General features: G+C 45.9%; 1 protein-coding gene across 1 annotated transcript; it reads left to right on the top strand.

The window, feature by feature from the left end:
• The first annotated feature begins 297 nt into the window (after nt 1-297).
• LOC123148589 (protein HIGH CHLOROPHYLL FLUORESCENCE PHENOTYPE 173, chloroplastic) lies at nt 298-4,372 on the top strand. The gene is made up of 13 exons (XM_044568045.1): nt 298-1,140; nt 1,348-1,560; nt 1,806-2,016; nt 2,128-2,203; nt 2,309-2,444; nt 2,550-2,654; nt 2,753-2,830; nt 3,139-3,228; nt 3,315-3,380; nt 3,555-3,611; nt 3,680-3,757; nt 3,854-3,901; nt 4,016-4,372. The coding sequence occupies exons 1-13, from the start codon at nt 454-456 to the stop codon at nt 4,085-4,087; spliced, it is 1,917 nt and encodes a 638-aa protein (XP_044423980.1). The 5' UTR covers nt 298-453; the 3' UTR covers nt 4,088-4,372.
• The last annotated feature ends 17,804 nt before the right edge of the window (nt 4,373-22,176 follow it).

A 22,176-nucleotide genomic window follows, 5' to 3' on the forward strand; every position in this document is an offset into this window, starting at 1 on the left:
TGGCCTCATCTGGCTGAGAAATACACTAGTCCCGCACGGAACGGAAGAGGCGGCATGGGGGCAAGTGAACTCGGCATAGCCACGTCGCCGCGGCATGCCACCCGCCACCACGCGGCCACGCCTCCCCCCTATCCAGTAGTATGAATTACTACTAGCAGAGCGTGGGCGCCAGTCACCCACCCGCGACGGCGACACTCGCCGCGCGCCCATGCGCACGACCTCCGTCTCTGCGCCGTGGGCCCCACCGGTGCTCGCCCGCAACCGCAGCCACAAATGGCGCCCGGGGCGGGAGCGCCACTCAGGCCGCTGCCTCCCCTGCCCCGCTTTATCTGCCTGCGCGGCCCGGGAGTGGTCGCGGAATATACCGTGAACGAAATTTTTTACGAACACGAGAGAGCAGAGCTTCTGCTGCCGCTCCTCGTCCAAGGCTCGAGCTAACCGTCGCCGGCGGCCATGGTCGCTGCCGTGTCGCCTCCGGGCGCGGCGGGGGCGGCGACGATCATCGCCTCGTTCCACGGCACCCACTGCGCGTCCCCGTCCCGCGCCGCCGCGCCCAGGCCGCGGTACCACGGCAGCGCGTGCTGCTTCGCGGCCAAGCCCACGCCGGCGGCCGCGGTGGCGTCCGAGCCGGGCCAGGACCAGGACGTGGACGACGAGGGGGGCGTCCTCGGCGCCGCCAACGGCGCGGACGCGACGCTGTCGACGCGGAAGAAGCGCCGGGCCCGGAAGGGCAAGAGGTCGGCCGCCGCGCAGCAGCAGGAGGCGGAGGAGGAGGAGGCCAGGAGGAAGGCCGAGGAGGAGGCGGCGGCCGCCAAGAAGAAGAAGGCGGAGGAGGAGAGCCGGGCGGCCTCGCTGGACCTGGACGAGGTCATGGCCGTGAGCCCCGTGGGGCTGGGCCGGCGCTCGCGGCAGCTGTTCGACGAGGTGTGGCGCAAGTTCTCGCGCCTGGGCCAGATGTCCAGCGCCTCCGCCACCGAGGCGCTCGCCGAGGCGGAGCAGGCCGTGCTCAGCCGCGGCGGGCCCATGTGCGAGTTCACCGTCCCCGGCGCCCAGGACACCACCGTCCTCGTCGTCGGCGCCACCAGCCGCATCGGCCGCATCGTCGTCCGCAAGCTCATGCTCCGAGGCTACAATGTCAAGGTACTCCTTCCCCCCCGCGCGCGCGCACTTCACTCTCTCCTCTTCCACTCTCTTTCATGTTCACCATCATGTTTGTTCACCACTAGGATAATCATACTGATTAGATACAACAAGTGGCAAACTGGCAACGGTGCTCATTGAGCTCATAACGTACTGATTTGTGGTAAACTAGGGAAATTCAGACATAAATTTACCATTGTGTAACAGGCTCTAGTTAGAAGGGACGACCCCGAGGTGATCGACATGCTTCCCAGGTCGGTGGACATCGCTGTTGGCGATGTTGGTGATCCTTTGGCTGTGCAATCGGCCGTGTCAGGTTGCAGCAAGATTATCTATTGCGCAACCGCGCGCTCAACCATTACCGGGGACCTCAACAGAGTTGATAACCAAGGGGTCAGGAATGTCAGCAAGGCTTTCCAGGTACTCTTTCTGACCTTAATAATTTTCTAATCTTAGAAGCCACCCTTGTCCATTCGAAAGTAGATGCTGTTTTAGGATAAATGTAGTCAAAGATCTGAATCTTTGATCGCTAGTACACACAAAACTGTTCAGATTTGTCACATGGAAATGATATTAGTAATTTTAGCATCAAAACTTCTTTAATATCATTACTATACCTCTTCTAATTTCACTAACTTATAATTAGAAAATGCTTTGTTCTCCAGGATTACTACAATGAGATGGCTCAGCTCAGGGCTGGTAAAAGCAGCAAGAGCAAACTTTTGATAGCAAAATTTAAATCTGCTAAGTCTCTGAAGGGTTGGGAGGTGAACCAGGGATCTTACTTCCCGAATGCCTATGCTTCTGGTTCTAGTTTTGATGAAGGTATCGATGCGTCCTTTGAATTCTCAGAAGGTGGCCAGGCCGTTTTTGCAGGTAACGCCCTATGCTGTGTAGGGCACTTCTTAGCAAATGTACTAATTTACCTAGATATATTGATTTTTCTTCCTAGGTCTTAGTTGTCTGATGAACATCCACTTATGTCAGGATTTGTTTTTACAAGAGGTGGATATGTCGAGATATCAAAGAGGCTATCTCTCCCTTTAGGTTCCACCCTAGACAGGTATTAAGATCTCTTACAATTTTCTTAACAGCTCCCAGATTGTTGAAATATCTTGACGCATCACAGTGAACTTGGTTACATATCAATTCTGTTATTCTTGGATAGGTATGATGGCTTGCTTCTTTCAGTGGGTGGAAATGGAAGATCATATGTTGTTATTCTTGAGACTGGTCCACTGGCTGACACCTCACAGAGTAAGAAGTATTTTGCTCGGATGACTACAAAAGTAGGCTTTTGTAGGGTAAGTAGTGTGCAATAATTTAGCAGTAATAGGTGATTTTACTGCATGTTAGCAAGCGATGAGCGTACAATTTGATCCCAATTTTTTTATGTTTGTTTTCTGCAGGTAAGAGTACCTTTCTCGGCTTTCCGTCCAGTAAAACCAGAAGATCCTCCCCTAGACCCTTTTCTTGTGCATACCTTCACCATTAGGTTTGAACCAAAAAGGCAGGTCAGTACAACATGATGAATTATTTTCCATCATCAACAAATATTAACTGGCTGTTTATAGCATTAAATTGGCGTCTTAGCTACTGATGCATTGCGCAGAGACCTGGTGATGGAACCCAAGGTGCCACTGACCCCAGAAATTTTGAGCTGATACTGGAGTACATCAAAGCTTTACCTGTAAGTTGTTCCTATATTATTGAACTGCCATACTACGCGCATGTTTTTCCTCCTATGGATGAAAAGTCTCTTCGTGGCCAAAATTCTTGTATATTTGTTTCGCTTTTCTGCCTAATTGAAGTACAAACCCATTTGCGGTTTCACTAAAAAGATGATTATTTGACTGCCCCATGGCTTAGCTACTTCCTCTTTTCTTTGTAATTCTTGTTTCGCCGAATTTTTCCTCCCCATGACTTCATGTGTTATCATAACTGAACCGTCTTCTCTATCAGTTTATTGATAACCATATATCTTCTAATTCGTTGCAGACCGGTCAAGAAACAGACTTCATACTGGTCTCATGCACAGGTTCCGGAATTGAACCTAACAGAAGAGAACAAGTTCTCAAAGCAAAGAAGGTTCTATTTTTTTGTAAACATTACGTATCTGTGCCTGTCTATTTCAAATGCTCATTAAATCATCAATGCCCTCCACGTTTTTCTAGGCTGGAGAGGATGCGCTGAGAAGGTCAGGCCTTGGATACACAATTGTACGGCCTGGTCCACTGCAGGTATGGCATACTAATACAACAGCTGAAATTCCACCCTATTTCCAACAACATAAATAAACAGTTTGTTAGATTGTACCATTGCAAGTAGGATTGCCAAAGCAGATGCTCGTTACTTTTGAAGTGTTAGGTGTGTTAAAATGGTTGCATCATGATCATTCGACCTTCTCTTTGCAGGAAGAACCTGGCGGTCAGCGTGCACTGATCTTTGATCAAGGAAACAGAATCTCTCAGGTGAAATATCATGGACCATAATTGCGTTCTTGAGTGCCATAATATTGATTCTTGAAGTTGTAATGTAGGCTATCAGCTGTGCGGATGTAGCAGATATCTGTGTCAAAGCATTGCATGATTCCACGGCGAGAAACAAAAGTTTTGATGTAAGACTTGTTTGTCCATATATTCTTCTATATGTTGATGCTTTTCAAACTGATGATTACAATCTAAATTAACTGTTTGCCATGAACCACTTTTAGGTATGCTACGAGTATGTTTCTGAGCAAGGGAATGAACTGTATGAACTTGTAAGTCATACTTGAAGCTGCAATCGAATGGATGGATCTCCTTGTTCCAGTCAAAAGTTACCTTCTTTCTGATCTTCATGTGTGTGTAAAACTGATTTTTGTTCTCTTTTGCAGGTGGCTCATTTGCCAGATAAGGCTAACAACTATCTTACACCGGCACTATCAGTTCTAGAGAAAAACACCTAATTCAGATTTGTGTCATATACGGGTCGTAATGTGTATACTCTTCCTCCTGTAAAGTTACATGTTTTCCTCATAGAAGCCTTATGGAATTCACACGACAAGCCCTTTTTTCTTGTAAAGATCATCGATGGGATCACTTCACAGAACAAATTCGGCCACTGTAATGGTATATTCTCTTGTTTCTACTCTTTCTCCTCTGAGAATGTAAGCTTGTAGAGTTTCAGCAAAACGAGGAAGAAACCAGACTCAAGTAGAAATGAAAGAATAGCCTTTGAAGCTGTTTGATGATGTGATTTGTGAAAGATCAGCTTGATTTATTGGGAAAAAATTTGAGCTATTTTTATCATTCACTTAGTAAAATCTTACCAATTACCATGGCATAAGTGTTAAGAGATTGTGGTCTATGTCTACTATGCCATTTCTATCGGTGCTTATAACCACAACAAATGCTCAGATCCCCCTGTTCTCTCCATTGAGCAACTCTAGATGAGTCCCAAGAACTTCTCCCCTACACCGTCATATAAGGGCTTTCTAAAGTCCTAAAAATATGATTTCCTTAAATTTCTTCGAACTCTTGTGAGAACTCTAATGTGTCATCCCGAATACCTCCACTTTATTTGACACAAACTGTTCATATGTGTTGGTCCCACGCATCATACATATAATAAGAAATACAGGGGATATCAAGGGAAACCAAGTATAAAAGGGGAAAGGGGCCCGTGATTGGGATGCCGATAATCAAAGATCACCTGGATCCCTATTGTGTGGGCCAAGGATGTTATCGGTTATCACTTGGAGATTCTCTTAGAAATGTAGAAATGTCAAAACGACACCCATGCATGCAAGAACAACTAGAAGATATATATAATATGTAACCTTAATTACATTGCTCATAGCAGTACATATCTCATATTTATACTAGATATGTAATCACCAAAATGTAATCAAGCAACAAGTAAGCCATCCACGGCATAGAGAGAATCCTCAACTGTTGCCAATGTGGTGAAGAGCTTCATATATTAACAATTAAGATTCTCATGTAGCTGCTACCTATGGATGTATGTCCAAGTGTTCTTAACACGGATAATAGAGAATTTTTTTTTAAGATTCTCACTAGCTTCTTCACTTCCGCCACCAAACGCTCCATCAAAGAATTGGCAGGCAAAGAACTGGTCTTGCTAAGTCAAAGTGAGAGCATGTAACACCCCAAAAATTTAACCATGATTTATTAATTAAAATTTTGCCTTGGTAAATTAAATTTTTATTTTCTGGATTTCCTTTAATTCAGGACCACACTTTTCTCCTGAATTGTGGAGTTTTCACCCCAAGTGAAAACTTCCCAAAAATATTGTTGGACTTGTATATCTTCCCAAGACCATTTCTTTTTATCAGTGGAATTATTTCTACAATTATTTTTCCTGAGCTTTATTCCTTTAAAAATGATTTTTCATAAGTTTTAGGGTTCCATTTGCACTACAACCCTTTCAAATACTTCTTTAAAATCCCCACCAAAATTTGGGGATGTCATGTGATGTTCCCACATCACTTTTATGCAAAAATCTCTTTTAGTCATTTGGAAATTTTGAGCCCCACCCCAAGTTTTCAAATCTGGTCCAGTTTGTAATTTGCACTACAACCTATTTAAATATTTATTTATAAATTCCACCAAAATTGGGAGATGTTAGTAGTAGTGTATAATTCAACTTTATGCAAAAACACATTGGTGTTCTTTGAAAAATTTGAGCAAATCATCCTCTTTTGCTCTTTGGCCCAGTTTGGTATTCTCTACTGCAACCCTATTTTGTTTTGCTCTAGTGCCCATGAGATCCTTCCTGCTTATAGTCCACCCTACCAAACTCTTAAGTCCAGGATTTGGGAACCATTTGAAGATTTTTAGCACATGCAATAATGCCCTTATTTTCTGTCCAGATTTGGTTTTCTCAAAAACTTGCACTAAGGAGTTTTTGTTGTTGTCAAACTAACCTTGCCACCCTCTTTATCATCTAAAGAGACTATGATCTGGAGTTTTTGGCCACCCCAAGAGATGCCTAGATGACCATAGAATTCTGTCGGACACCTTGAGTTCATGAATAGATTTGACATAGTTTTTAGTTTGCACGTTGGACCTGCCTGCTTTGCCTAACCAACATGTCCACTAATCTCCTAGCCACCACTAACCTAGACCTGTTAATCCCTAGCCTCATCCAAGCCTCCTGGCATGCCTTGGAATTTTTCCGAACACATGGCGTGCGTGCGCTGGGCGCGGCCAGAGCGCGCGTTTTGCACGTGCGTGCGCCCGAGTTGCCGCGTCCCGCTGCCGCCTCCCCGCGCCTGTTCTGATCCCTTCCCACTCACAGCCATCGCACCCCGACCCCTCCCTCATCGCAGAGCCGCCCTGGCCACCTCCTGACACCCCACATCGCCACCACCGCAAGCTGCCACCGCCGCTCCGCCAGCCTCTACCATGGACGGCGCCGCCCGAGCCACAGTCGCGCCCCAGCTCGCCCCTGAACAGCTCGAGCTCATCCAGTCGCTCCTCCAAGCCACCCCCTGCATCGCCACATCGTCTACGGCCACAGTAGCAGCTCACCGTCGATCTTATCCCCGGCCGCCGCGGAACCGACCTCGACCACCTATAAAAGGAGCCCCCGAGTTCGTCCAGACCTTCAGGCAACCTCAGGCCATCCCTCTAGGGCCCCCACAACCAACAATCAACGGAGGGAGGCCTTCTTCCCCATCTCCGGCCAGTTCGGCCGCCGCCATGCTCCGGTGCCGTGCATCGCGAGCAGAACCTCCCCCGCCCATCCAGTGCCACCGTCCGACACCCCTAGACCTTGCGGAGCCACCCCACCTCTCAAACCCGACCGGGAGCCACCGTAGGTAGAGACCCCGATCCAACCGAAGCCACCGTCCGCCGCAGAGCTCGCCGTCGACGACCCCCTTTGTCCCCACGACCCTCTCGACCACTGGAGGATCGCCCTGGACTGGCGGATCCATCCCTGCCCTCGGAATCCCGTGGGGAGCCGCCGTTCGTCGACGGCAATCGCTGGAGCCCCGCCACCGCTCGGCTAGAGGAGAAGGAGGCGCGGGCGACTGGTCAAACCTGACCAGTGGGCCCAAGGGACCCACTGTCAGTGACCTAGCGACGACCCACGCTGGTTTAAGTGGAAGCGTATTCCACCAAATACGCCTTCGCTAGAGGAAAACGTAAGTGCTGCCGAACCATTTTCTTTTTCTGATTTTTATTAAAAACATATTTTGACTAAACTTTGACTGGCTATAACTTTTTAAATACAAGTCCAATTGATTTGATTCTTTTTCTGTTGTTTCTCAAATTTTGTCTAGTTTATTTTCATATTTATTTGAAAATTTTCCAAACAACTTTTTTGTACTGTTTTGAAACTATGTGTTAATTTGAAATTTTCTTAAATAGGATTTTTGGAGGGAGAAGGCAACTTTCAAAAAGTGCACCCCGGCTTGCATACTCTTGAAGCCAAGCATTCTGAACCCTAGCATAATATTGTTGTGTGTTGTTTGATGCGGTTACAACACCACCTTGACACGAAGTATTTGTTATTTTATGTGATGACATGATCATACTCATGAGTGCATATTGATGATTCCGTGTTGTTGGAATTTGATATGTTTGTGATAGTAATCACCCTCGTATGCCTTTCATGCCTACCGGAAGGAATCCGGGAAAGCCTCTGTCTTGGGTAGACACGAGCTTGTCTCAAGTTCTTCATCGAGACGGTTGTGTCCGGTAAGGCATGGTGAGGTATGATGAGTGGTGATTCTGTCTGATTGGTGTGAAATATATTTCTTTTGCTAATCATGCAGGAAATGCTTTAACCTCCTGAGTCGACCATAGATCGAGTCTTGTTCCAGTAACCCCCATACTTTTTTCGTACTACCACTTGTCCCTGCCATAGGTAGGGTACGGTTCAGTAAGTTGTCAACCCCTTCCTAGCACACACAGTATAGAGAGGCCATGGTGGAAGATACCGGCTGCATCCGGTAGGCATGCCACCTGGTCTGGGGGCATGGGTGTTTCCGGTTGGAGCCGAGGGGGTAGCTCCCCTAGTTTGCGCACGTTATAAATTTTGTGATCCCATGCTAGTCGAGGTTGTAGCTTCCCCACTTAGAGTTTTTCTTAACGGGTGTCGTGGGTGATTCCAGACACCGGTAAGCTAGGCTGGTGTGTGCGGTCAGGTGTGTTTTCAATTAAAAGACCGTAGATGGAATTAGTCCCGATGGGCTAAAGGAATCCGTTACTCGTGGGTAAAGAGTACACCCTCTGGAGAGATTATATCTATTCGAATAGCCGTGTCCATGGTTAAGGACTACAGTCTGGGATGGGTCAAGTGTCGGTCTTAGTGTCGGTCTTCGGAGGAAAAAACTACTAAACCAGAACATGGATCATGACTTGTGACTCATGATGACTATGATTATTATGGACTAACCATTTACATTATTTGAATTATTGAGTATCCCTGGGACGGTTCTACCTCCTGGATGTTCACTGTGATTACTCTCATATAAGCCCTTTATGTGGTGTCGCGGAGACGCCCGACTGTGTCATGCATGTTATTCAGTTACTTTATAAGCCCTTTATGTGGTGTCGCGGAGACGCCCGACTGTGGCAGGCTGGTTATTCATTTACTTTATAAGCCCTTTATGTGGTGTCGCGGAGACGCCCGACTATGGCATGCTGGTTATTCATTTACTTTATAAGCCCTTTATGTGGTGTCACGGAGACGCCCGACTATGGTATGCTTGTTATTCATCTACTTTATAAGCCCTTTATGTGGTGTTGCATAGACGCCCGACTGTGGCATGTTTGCTACTTATTTCCTTTATAAGCCCTTTATGTGACGTTGCTCAGACGCCCGACTGAGGCATGCTTTATATTATTATCCTTTCGAGGCGTCGCTCAGACACCCGATCGGTGCATTCTATTTCTACTCCCTTATCGCATATTCATGTTGTATATGAATAACCTGCTTGCGTGCATCATGGATTTTTATTTTGTGACTGACGTTGTGATCATAGAATATTTTAGAGCATGATTATCATTTGTTATATTATACCTATGTTCATAATGTTTGCGAGTACATTCAAAGTACTCACTGGCTTGTCCCTGGCTATTGTCTTGGCCAGATTTCTTGCATGGAGAGGAGCGTTGCAATGACAGCCCCGGAACCTACACAATGGTGATAGCAGCCTCACGAAGATAGGAGTTATCCTAGTCAGCTGTTCCTGTGGGAAATGGAGTCCCATAGACACTGATGAACCACAAACCGCTTCCGCCATCAGCCACTAGAAACCTTGTGTTGTACTCATAGGCCAGAATGGTCTTGTACTACATATTTTGTATTTTGCTTGGAATTTCTGTATCAAGTTGGTGCCTCATCAGCTAATAGTAATCCTGGGGCTGGTGAGCACAAGGACCATTGACTGGGGAATTTATATCCTGGAAAACCGGTGCTGACAACCTATGTATCAGAGCCAGGCTGACAATTGGCTAATCCTATCTTGGTCAGGTCAATAAACCTAGGTTGACCAACCCACCAGACCTTAACCTAACCCCGACCAAGCTTCTAATGTAAGATAGCCACACAATGACCCCAACACCTTTTGGCAGTCGGTGCCTAACCTATCAGCCTAGCCTGTCAATCACGCGCCAGTGACCGACACCTAATTGTCTCTTTCACAAGTGTGTGGAGGAAGACTCCGTCCCCTTTTTCTATAAAAAGGGCACGCTAGCCTCAACCCAGCACAGCACAACCTCTACGCCAAAACCAAGCCAAGATGCCTGGCCCCATTGTGCACAATGAGACCACAGCAACCAACCTTAGAGGTTTTGTGACCGTGCTAGCAAACCTCACCCGCCGTGCCTTTGCATTAGAAGAGCCCCAGAATATGTTGTGTACCAAGGGCCCATGAGCGGTGAGAGCCGTCAATTCTGGGCCACTGTGCACGTCTATGGTAGGGGTCTATCGCCAGAACGCCCCTACAGGTTCACCGGAAGGACAACTTCCTTTGAGCCACAAGCCATCCAACTAGCTGCTCGAGAGGCTATAGTTCAACTCCGGCACTTGTTGCCCAGAGTTAACTGTCGCCCGTTCTACTACTACCCCAGCCGTGACGGGTATGGTAGGCCACCCCAGGTTGCCAACGGAGATCACGAGACGGATCCTGCATTGTTGCATCTGGTGCGCTATCTAAGTGCACTAGAGGAACTGTTCGATTAAATCACCCTTGATCTGATCGCAGCCCGTGGAGAACTGGTTCGCCGAGCCCCGACAAGAGGAGAAGATGAGCCCGACACCGACAACCCAGTCGTGCTGTTCGGACAACCGATCGAGTCCTTGAGGTCTGCCCCAGCCATCGACCGAAATGCTTTGGTGTCCCCAGAAGTGCTTCGTCGCCTTTTGGGAACACGCTCCAACGGGATCGTGGCCAACAACCCCCGCGATGGTCATCATCGCTACCCCGACCCTGCAGCCCCTCAACTCCATCCAGCTAACCCCGACGGTGAAACCCGTGGAGAAGCCTCGATGTCTACAAGGCACGTCCGCTTAGATATTAACGAGGTAAACTAAGTCACTCGAGTAGTACCGAGTCTTAGTATATCAACGCCCTATAATTGTGTGATCTTGTACCGCCATAATTAAATGTTGTCTGATTGTGCGCCCCTATTTTAAATAGTAGCCACACATAAGCATGTTGGCGCACGGTTACATTTTTAATTCTGGGCGTAGCTACCAAAAACCACCCTAACGACACCCACAGTAATACATCACTTTTGTGAGATATGTGTATCTGTGGCATTGACCCCGACCCCATAGAGCAGAACCGACAAACTAGTTGCCCCTCACCGTGATAAATGACCCAGCCCAGATGCTTTATAAAAGGCCACCTCATGACCTTACCAAGCATCCCTTTCCTCGTGCACAGCTCTCACAAGCATTCCTTTGCCATGCCGAGCCCTAGTATTTATCTGAGAACTCCAGATGTAACCCCAGGTAGTTTTGTTAAAATATTGTGGGACTTTACCTGTAGTACAATGAGTTCTACCCATCCACCCCAGTACGAGTTGCTCAAATCGAGGATCACCCCTTCCACCTCAAAATATTGGGCAGTGGTGCACATCCCTCCCGCAAACCCAAACCAAGACCCAACGGAAGTCTCCTTCATGGGAAAATCTATGCCAACTCCACAAATGGCCATATAAGCTGCTGCGTACGAAGCGCTTGCTCGCCTTCGATTCACGGTACCCTATGCCAGCGAACGAGGGTATTATTACTTCCCGAGTCGTGCATCACCTGAAGAAGTAGCATCTTTTCCCGGTGGATGAATTGAGAGAGACCCAGTGCTGGCCAACCTTGCCCAGTATGTCATCGCTCAAGAGCGTTTGACCCAGCGGGTAATGGGCTATCTCCAGAGCCTCGCTGATTTAAACCCTCAGATCGCTATTGGCAGACCACTGAGGCCCGACCAGGAGAGACACATTCATCGACTAGTCAATCCGGTTCCCCCGATAGAAGAAGGGTGTGCCCCAGTACCAGAGACGTTTTCTCAGGACCCTGTCTATTTGCTGTTTTCATTGTAGATGTCACTGCTATGTTTATTGTCCCAACATTTATTTATGTGATGCAACTTATGCGTGGTGTCCTAAATTTGTGCGATGAATTAAATATCTGGTTTCAATTAATGTGAGTAGTTTTTACTGCTGTTAATTTTGATTAACTAATTTCACTCTCAATAAATTCTGAAGTGAGATTTTTCCCCTGAGTTGTTGTAGCGTATATCTCTTCACGACATAGATTTTTATTCACGCAGCACCACGACAGCAGACTCACAACCACAACCACTCGACCACGCACACTAATTGCAAATCCATGTGCACATTTTTGCACCTAACTGATCACCTCCCTAGCACACCACAGTCTCTAAAGGAGAGATTTGTGGCTAATTATTCGGGTGCAAGTTGCCTCCAGCACACTGACAACAGTTAGCACCCGACACCGCACTTAATCCTCATGATCACCGCCACCGTGGAGAGCTAACACTCGAGCAGCAGCATCACGACGATCATCGAGGATCATCACGCACAAGAGCACGGAGAACCCCAGCAATGCCGCCAACCCTCCGCACATCAGGATCATGTACCACTCCGGCATCGCCTCCGCCATTAGAGCCTCGTCTTGCGCTCCTGCAAACAAAAATGGAGGAGAAGGAAGGAGAAGGAGAAGCGAGGCCAGGTGTGAGGAAGAAGAGAGGAGCACCTCGGTCATTTTATAGCTTGAGTTCGGTGTACGGTGGGCGAAGTCCACCAGCGCCGCTCGATTGTCGGTGTTCGGAGGCGAATCCGCGAGCAGTGCCGACAGCGCACTGGCCCGCGAGGTGAGTGCACGCTGCACCGGCAGCTAGCACGCCACGCACTACCGCAGTACGGCCTAGATGCCCTACGCGCTAGACGTCGCCGGTGGAGAAAGCGCGGGAAAGCGCGCGAGAGAGAGGAAGAAGAGAGAGCCAGAGGTAGAATAAGAGACTGACAGTGGGCCCGGGTCCATCTGTCAGCCAGAGAGAGCAACGTGCTCTCGGGTACGACCAGCGTATTTTAGAAATTTAGAAATTTATTCTAAATTTACTGTAACCAAAAGTAGAAATTTCTCGTTTTCCTCAACCATGGATTTTTCCACGCAGCACCAGTATTCCACACTGTAGTTTTACACCACTTATTTGCCCATTCATTGTAGCCACATTTTATTACTTGGGTAGGATGGTTATTTTTGTGACATTACTTTGAGATAGTAGGAGTAATTCTTTTTCAAAACAGCCCCTAGCAAATCTCAAGGACGAGATTTTTATTAAGGGTGGTAGTGTTGTAACACCCAAAAAATTTAACCATGACTTATTAATTAGAATTTTGCCTTGGTAAATTAAATTTCTATTTTCTGGATTTCCTTTAATTCAGGACCACTCTTTTCTCCTGAATTGTGTAGTTTTCACCCCAAGTGAAAACTTTCCAAAAATATTGTTGGACTTGTATATCTTCCCAAGACCATTTCTTTTTATCAGTGGAATTATTTCTACAATTATTTTTCCTGAGCTTTATTCCTTTAAAAATGATTTTTCATAAGTTTTAGGGTTCCATTTGCACTACAACCCTTTCAAATATTTCTTTAAAATCCCCACCAAAATTTGGGGATGTCATGTGATGTTCCCACATCACTTTTATGCAAAAATCTCCTTTAGTCATTTGAAAATTTTGAGCCCCACCCCAAGTTTTCAAATCTGGTCCAGTTTGTAATTTGCACTACAACCTATTTAAATATTTATTTATAAATTCCACCAAAATTGGGAGATGTTAGTAGTAGTGTATAATTCAACTTTATGCAAAAACCCATTGGTGTTCTTTGAAAAATTTGAGCAAATCATCCTCTTTTGCTCTCTGGCCCAGTTTGGTATTCTCTACTGCAACCCTATTTTGTTTTGCTCTAGTGCCCATGAGATCTTTCCTGCTTATAGTACACCCTACCAAACTCTTAAATCCAGGATTTGGGAACCATTTGAAGAATTTTAGCACATGCAATAATGCCCTTTATTTTCTGTCCAGATTTGGTTTTCTCAAAAACTTGCACTAAGGAGTTTTTGTTTTTGTCAAACTAACCTTGCCACCCTCTTTATCATCTAAAGAGACTATGATCTGGAGTTTTTGGCCACCCCAAGAGATGCCTAGATGACCATAGCATTCTGTCGAACACCTTGAGTTCATGAATAGATTTGACATAGTTTTTAGTTTGCACATTGGACCTACTTGCTTTGCCTAACCAGCATGTCCACTAATCTCCTAGCCACCACTAACCTAGACCTGTTAATCCCTAGCCTCATCCAAGCCTCCTGGCATGCCTTGGCATTTTGCCGAACACCTGGCGTGCGTGCTCTGGGCGTGGCCAGAGCGGGCGTTTTGCACGTGTGTGCGCCCGAGTCGCCGCGTCCCACTGCCGCCTCCCCGCGCCCGTTCTGATCCCTTCCCACTCACAGCCATCGCACCCCGACCCCTCCCTCATCGCAGAGCCGCCCTGGCCACCTCCTGACACCCCACAACGCCACCACCGCAAGCTGCCACCGCCACTCCGCCAGCCTCTGTCATGGACGGCGCCGCCCGAGCCACAGCCGCGCGCCAGCTCGCCCCTGAACAGCTCGAGCTCATCCAGTCGCTCCTCCAAGCCACCTCCTGCATCGCCACATCGTCTACGGCCACAGTAGCAGCTCACCGTCGATCTTATCCCCGGCCGCCGTGGAACCGACCTCGACCACCTATAAAAGGATCCCCCGAGCTCGTCCAGACCTTCAGGCAACCTCAGGCCATCCCTCTAGGGCCCCCACAGCCAGCAATTGACGGAGGGAGGCCTTCTTCCCCATCTCCGGCCAGTTCGGCCGCCGCCACACTTCGGTGCCGTGCATCGCGAGCAGAGCCTCCCCCGTCCATCCAGTGCCACCGTCCGACTCCCCTAGACCTTGCGGAGCCACCCCACCTCTCAAACCCGATCGGGAGCCAACGTAGCTAGAGACCCCGATCCACCCGAAGCCACCGTCCGCCGCGGAGCTCGCCGCCGGCAACCTCCTTTGTCCCCACGACCCTCTCGACCACTGGAGGACCGCCCTGGACTGGCGGATCCATCCTTGCCCTCGGAATCCCGTGGGGAGCCGCCGCTCGTCGACGGCGATCGCCGGGGCCCCGCCACCGCTCGTCCAGAGAAGGAGGCGCGGGCGACTGGTCAAACCTGACCAGTGGGCCCGAGGGACCCACTATCAGTGACCTAGCGATGACCCGCGCTAGTTTAAGTGGAAGCGTATTCCACCAAATACGCCTTCGCTAGAGGAAAACGTAAGTGCTGCTCAACCATTTTGTTTTTCTGATTTTTATTAAAAACATATTTTGACTAAACTTTGACTGGCTATAACTTTTTAAATACAGGTCCAATTGATTTGATTCTTTTTCTGTTGTTTCTCAAATTTTGTCTAGTTTATTTTCATGTTTATTTGAAAATTTTCCAAACAACTTTTTTGTACTGTTTTAAAACTATGTGTTAATTTGAAATTTTCTTAAATAGGACTTTTGGAGGGAGAAGGCAACTTTCAAAAAGTGCACCCCGACTTGCATACTCTTGAAGGCAAGCATTCTGAACCCCTGGCATAATATTGTTGTGTGTTGTTTGATGTGGTTACAACACCACCTTGACACGGAATATTCGTTATTTTATGTGATGACATGATCATACTCATGAGTGCATATTGATGATTCCGTGCTGTTGGAATTTGATATGTTTGTGATAGTAATCACCCTCGTATGCCTTTCATGCCTACCGGAAGGAATCCGAGAAAGCCTCTGTCTTGGGTAGACACGAGCTTGTCTCAAGTTCTTCCTCAAGACGGTTGTGTCCGGTAAGGCATGGTGAGGTATGATGAGTGGTGATTCTGTCTGATTGGTGTGAAATATATTTCTTATGCTAATCATGCAGGAAATGCTTTAACCTCCTGAGTCGACCATAGATCGAGTCTTGTTCCAGTAACCCCCATACTTGTTTCGTACTACCACTTGTCCTTGCCATAGGTAGGGTACGGTTCAGTAAGTTGTCAACCCCTTCCTAGCACACACCGTACAGAGAGGCCATGGTGGAAGATACCGCCTGCATCCAGTAGGCATGCCACCTGGTCCGGGGCATTGGTGTTTCCGGTTGGAGCCGAGGAGGTAGCTCCCCTAGTTTGCGCGCGTTATAAATTTTGTGATCCCATGCTAGTTGAGGTTGTAGCCTCCCCACTTAGAGTTTTGCTTAACGGGTGTCGTGGGTGATTCCAGACACCGGTAAGTTAGGCTGGTGTGTGCGGTCAGGTGTGTTTTCAATTAAAAGACCGTAGACGGAATTAGTCCCGATGGGCTAAAGGAATCCGTTACTCGTGGGTAAAGAGTACACCCTCTGTAGAGACTATATCTATTCGAATAGCCGTGTCCATGGTTAAGGACTACAGTCTGGGATGGGTCAAGTGTTGGTCTTAGTGTCGGTCTTCGGAGGAAAAAACTGCTAAACCAGAACATGGATCATGACTTGTGACTCATGATGACTATGATTATTATGGACTAACCATTTACATTATTTGAATTGTTGAGTATCCCTGGGATGGTTCTACCTCCTGGATGTTCACTGTGATTACTCTCATATAAGCCCTTTATGTGGTGTCGCGGAGATGCCCGACTATGGCATGCATGTTATTCAGTTACTTTATAAGCCCTTTATGTGGTGTCGCGGAGACGCCCGACTGTGGCAGGCTGGTTATTCATTTACTTTATAAGCCCTTTATGTGGTGTCGCGGAGACGCCCGACTGTGGCATGCTGGTTATTCATTTACTTTATAAGCCCTTTATGTGGTGTCACGGAGACGCCCGACTATGGTATGCTTGTTATTCATCTACTTTATAAGCCCTTTATGTGGTGTCACACAGACGCCCGACTGTGGCATGTTTGCTACTTATTTCCTTTATAAGCCCTTTATGTGACGTCGCTTAGACGCCCGACTGAGGCATGCTTTATATTATCATCCTTTCGAGGCGTTGCTCAGACACCCGATCGGTGCATTCTATTTCTACTCCCTTATCGCATATTCATGTTGTATATGAATAACCTGCTTGCGTGCATCATGGATTTTTATTTTGTGACTGACGTTGTGATCATAGAATATTTCAGAGCATAATTATCATTTGTTATATTATACCTATGTTCATAATGTTTGCGAGTACATTCAAAGTACTCACTCGCTTGTCCCTGGCTATTGTCTTGGCCAGATTTCTTGCATGGAGAGGAGCGTTGCAATGACAGCCCCGGAACCTACACAATGGTGATAGCAGCCTCGCGAAGATAGGAGTTATCCTGGTCAGCTGTTCCTGTGGGAAATGGAGTCCCATAGACACTGATGAACCACAAACCGCTTTCGCCATCAGCCACTAGAAACCATGTGTTGTACTCACAGGCCAGAATGGTCTTGTACTACATATTTTGTATTTTGCTTGGAATTTCTGTATCAAGTTGGTGCCTCATTAGCTAACAGTAATCCTGGGGCTGGTGAGCACAAGGACCATTGACTGGGGAATTTATATCCTGGAAAACCGCTCCTGACAGAGCAACATTGCAATCATCTTAAACACACTTTATAATGTTATCTATGATCTCACTAACATTATGTTAGGTGATGACAACACATATCAAATCATTGCAGCGGAACGGCTGAAGCATCTATATGTTCACTACAAATTGAATGAGGATCATCTCAAAATACCGAAGGAAACCATGGAGAGTGTTATGTCAAAGGTTATAAAATACTATATTTTGTTTTCTTTTAATATTTTTTACTCAAATTATTATTAACATATATACTCTTAATATAGCAGGCTCCAGGAGCAATTTTTGGACCCGATGTGACTTACTTTATGTTCAACTTTTAACATACTTAAATCAGTTGTATCATATTATGGTTTGTAACAAAAAATAACATAATATAGTTTAATGAGCATATATTTTAATTATTTATTTATCATAGTTAACCACATATAATGTTGCTAAATTTTTTGTATAGTGTGAATTGTTATATAATTGTAATGTTTGCCAATGGAAAATTACTTCTACTAAATTTAAACTGTACGATATAAGAATATTCTTTTTGAACATTGCATAAACTAAATGTTCTAAAAATATCATTTTTCATGTATGTGCGTGTGTTCATATAATTTTTAGTATCACTAAATATCATGTATAGATTTCCAAACCATACACTATAACAAATATTTTAATTATTGTTCATAGTGTATTAGTAGGTAGGCATATTTACAAAAACTTATAGTGTAGAATTGGGTTCAGTAATAATTGTTGGGGAACGTTGCATGGAAAACAAAAAATTTCTACGCACATGCAAGATCTATCCATGGAGACGCATAACAACGAGAGGGGAGAGTGTGTCTACGTACCCTCGTAGACCATAAGCGGAAGCGTTTATTAACACGGTTGATGTAATCGAACTTCTTCACAATCCAACCGATCGAGTACCGAACGTACGACACATCCGCGTTCAACACACGTTCAGCTCGGTGACGTCCTCACCTTCTTGATCCAGCAAGACGGGCGAAGTAGTAGATGAGTTCCGGCAGCACGACGGCGTGGTGACTGCGATGGTGATGCTATCTTCGTAGGGCTTCGCCTAAGCACTACAAAAATATGACCGAGGGACAAAACTATGGAGAGGGGGCGCCGCACACGGCTAAGACAATGTTGTGTCTTGTGTGGCGCCCCTCCCCATGTATATATAGGTGGGGGGAGAGGGGAGGCAGCCAGGCGCACCACAAAGGTGGCCGGCCAGCCCTAGGGCTCCTGCCCTGGCCTGCGCCCCCTGCCATAATTCCCCTAAGGGGAAAGGAAAGAGGAGGAGAGGGAAGGAAGAAGGAGACATATTCCCCTCTTTCCTTCTCTCCCCTAGGGTCGGCTGCCATAGAGGGACGCACCAGCCCCTTGTGGGTTGGTGTGATCCCTTCTCTTGGACCATATAGCCCATAGACCTCCCGAGGCTTATCTGAACCCCTTCTGGTGACCCGATGACTACCTGGTACTCCCCGAAACTCTTTTGGTGTCCAAATAGTATCGTCATATATATCAATCTTTACCCCTAGACCAGTCCGGAGCTCCTCGTCATGTCCCTGATCTCATCTGGGACTCCGAACAACATCCGGTCACCAAATCATATAACTCGTATGACACTATATCGTCAACGAACGTTAAGTGTGCGGACCCTACGGGTTCGAGAACTATGCAAACATGACCGAGACATCTCTCCGGTCAATAACCAATAGCGGAACCTGGATGCCCATATTGGCTCCTACATATTCTACGGAGATCTTTATCGGTCGAACCTTATGACAACATACGTTATTCCCTTTGTCCATCGGTATGTTACTTGCCCGAGATTCGATCGTTGGTATCTTCATTCCTAGTTCAATCTAGTTACCGGCAAGTCTCTTTACTTGTTCCGTAATACATCATCTCATAACTAACTCCTTAGTCACTTTGCTTGCAAGGCTTATTACGATGTGTATTACCGAGAGGGCCCAGAGATGCCTCTTGATATGTCTCCAACGTATCTATAATTTTTCTTATTGTTCCATGCTATTATATTATCTGTTTTGGATGTTTATATGCATTATTATGCTATTTTATATTATTTCTGGGACGAACCTATTAACCTAGTGCCCAGTGCCACTTTATGCTTTTTTCTTGTTATTGAGTTTCGTAGAAAAGGAATAGCAAACGGAGTCCAAACAGAATGAAACCTTCGCGATGATTTTTCTTGGACCAGAAGACAACCAGGAGACTTGGAGATGAAGTTAGAGGAGCCACGAGGCGGTCACAAGGATGGAGGGCGCGCCCCCACCCTTGTGCCCCCTGGTGACCCTCCTGACCTAATTCTTTCGCCTATATATTCCCAAATATCCCCAAACCACTAGAGGCATATCCACGAAAACACTTTTCCACCGCCGCAACCTTCTATACCCGTGAGATCCTGCTACCTCTTGAGCTTGCGTTGGTTTTTCCCTTGAAGAGGAAAGGGTGATGCAGCAAAGTAGAGTAAGTATTTCCCTCAGTTTTTGAGAACCAAGGTATCAATCCAGCAGGAGACAATGCACCAAGGCACCGAATACCTGCACAAACAAACACCAACTTGCACCCAACGCGACAAAGGGTTGTCAATCCCTTCATGATTATTTGCAAAGTGAGATCTGATATAGATGGATAAACGGTAAAGTAATATTTTTGGTATTTTTGGTTTATGGAACGAAAAGTAAAAGATTGCAAAGAAAGGAAACTAAAATTGTAGATCGGAAACTTATATGATGGAAAATAGACCCAGGGGCCATAGGTTTCACTAGAGGCTTCTCTCAAGATAGAAAATAATACGGTGGGTGAACAAATTACTGCCGAGTAATTGATAGAAAAGCGCAAAGTTATGACGATATCTAAGGCAATGATCATGAATATAGGCATCATGTCTATTTCAAGTAGACCGAAATGATTCTGCATCTACTACTATTACTCCACGCATCGACCGACTCATGCATGTATCTAGAGTATTACGCTCATAAGAACAGAGTAACGCATTAAGTAAGATGACATGATGTAGCAGAATTAACTCGAGCAATATGATGAAAACCCCATCTTGTTATCCTCGATGGCAACAATACAATACATGTCGGTCCCCCTTCTGTCACTAGGATCGAGCACCGCAAGATTGAACCGAAAGCTAAGCACTTCTCCCAATGTAAGAAAAACAAATCTAGTTGGTCAAACCAAATCGATAGTTCAAAGAGACTTGCAAATATATCAAATCATGCATATAATAATTTAGAGGAGATTCAAATAATATTCATAGATAAGCTGATCATAAATCCATAATTCATCAGATCTCGGCAAACACACCGCAAAAGAGTATTACATCGAATAGATCTCCAAGAACATCGAGGAGAACTTTGTATTAAGAAACAAAGAGAGAGAGAAAAGGCCATCTAGCTACTAGCTATGGACCCGTAGGTCTGTGGTAAACTACTCACGCTTCATCGAAGAGGCAATGGTGTTGATGTAGAAGCCTTCCGTGATCGAATCCCCCTCCGGCAGGATGCCGGTAAAGGCCCCTAGATGGGATCTCACGGATACAGAAGGTTGCGGTGGTGGAAAAGTGGTTCCGTGGCTCCCCTAAAAGTTTTTGGGATATTTGAGAATATATAGGAGGAAGATCTATGTCAGGGGTCACCGAGGGGGCCCACAAGGTCACGGGCGCACCCTACCCCCGGGCGCCCCCTCCACCCTTATGGCCGCCTCGTGGCTCTTCTGTCTTGCACTCCAAGTCTCCTGGGTGTCTTATGGTCCAAGAAAAATCATCGCGAAAGTTTCATTCTGTTTGGACTTCGTTTGGTATTCCTTTTCTGCGAAACTCTAAAACAAGGAAAAAACCAAAAAGTGGCACTGGGCTCTAGGTTAATAGGTTAGTCCCAAAATCATATAAAATAGCATATTAATGCATATAAAACATCCAAAATAGATAATACAATAGCATGGAACAATAAAAAATTATAGATATGTTGGAGATGTATCAGGCATCCCCAAGCTTATTTCCTGCTCGTCCTCGAGTAGGTAAATGATAAAAAACATAATTTTTAATGTGGAATGCTACCTAACATATTTATCCATGTAATTCTCTTTATTATGGCATGAAGGTTCAAGTCCGAATGATTCAAAACAAAAGTTTTATATTGACATAAAAACAATAATACTTCAAGTATACTAACGAAATAATTAAGTATTCTCAAAATAACATGGCCAAAGAAAGCTCATCCCTACAAAATCATATAGTCTGGCTATGCTCCATCTTCATCACACAAAATATTCAAATCATGCACAACCCCGATGACAAGCCAAGCAATTGTTTCATACTTTTGATGTTCTCAAACCTTTTCAACTTTCACGCAATACATGAGCATGAGCCATGGACATAGCACTATAGGTGGAATAGACGATGGTTGTGGAGAAGACAAAAGAAGGAGATAGTCTCACATCAACTAGGTGTATCAACGGGCTGTGGAGATGCCCATCGATAGATATCAATGTGAGTGAGTAGGGATTGCTATGCAACAGATGCACTAGAGCTATAAGTTTACGAAAGCTCAAAAATAAAACTAAGTGGGTGTGCATCCAACTTGCTTGCTCATGAAGACCTAGGGAATTTTGAGGAAGCCCAACGTTGGAATATACAAGCCAAGTTCTATAATGAAAAATTCCCACTAGTATATGAAAATGACAATATAGGAGACTCTCTATCATGATGATCAAGGTGCTACATTGAAGCACAAGTGTGGCCAAAAGGATAGTAACATTGTCCCTTCTCTCTTTTTTTCTCTTTTTTTCCTTTTCCCCTTTTTTGGGCATTCTCTTTTTTATTTGCCCTATCTCCTTTTTTTTCTTCACATGGGACAATGCTCTAATAATGAA

The sequence above is a fragment of the Triticum aestivum genome, chromosome 7A (assembly GCF_018294505.1).
Source record: "Triticum aestivum cultivar Chinese Spring chromosome 7A, IWGSC CS RefSeq v2.1, whole genome shotgun sequence".
In the NCBI taxonomy this organism is placed as follows: domain Eukaryota; kingdom Viridiplantae; phylum Streptophyta; class Magnoliopsida; order Poales; family Poaceae; genus Triticum; species Triticum aestivum.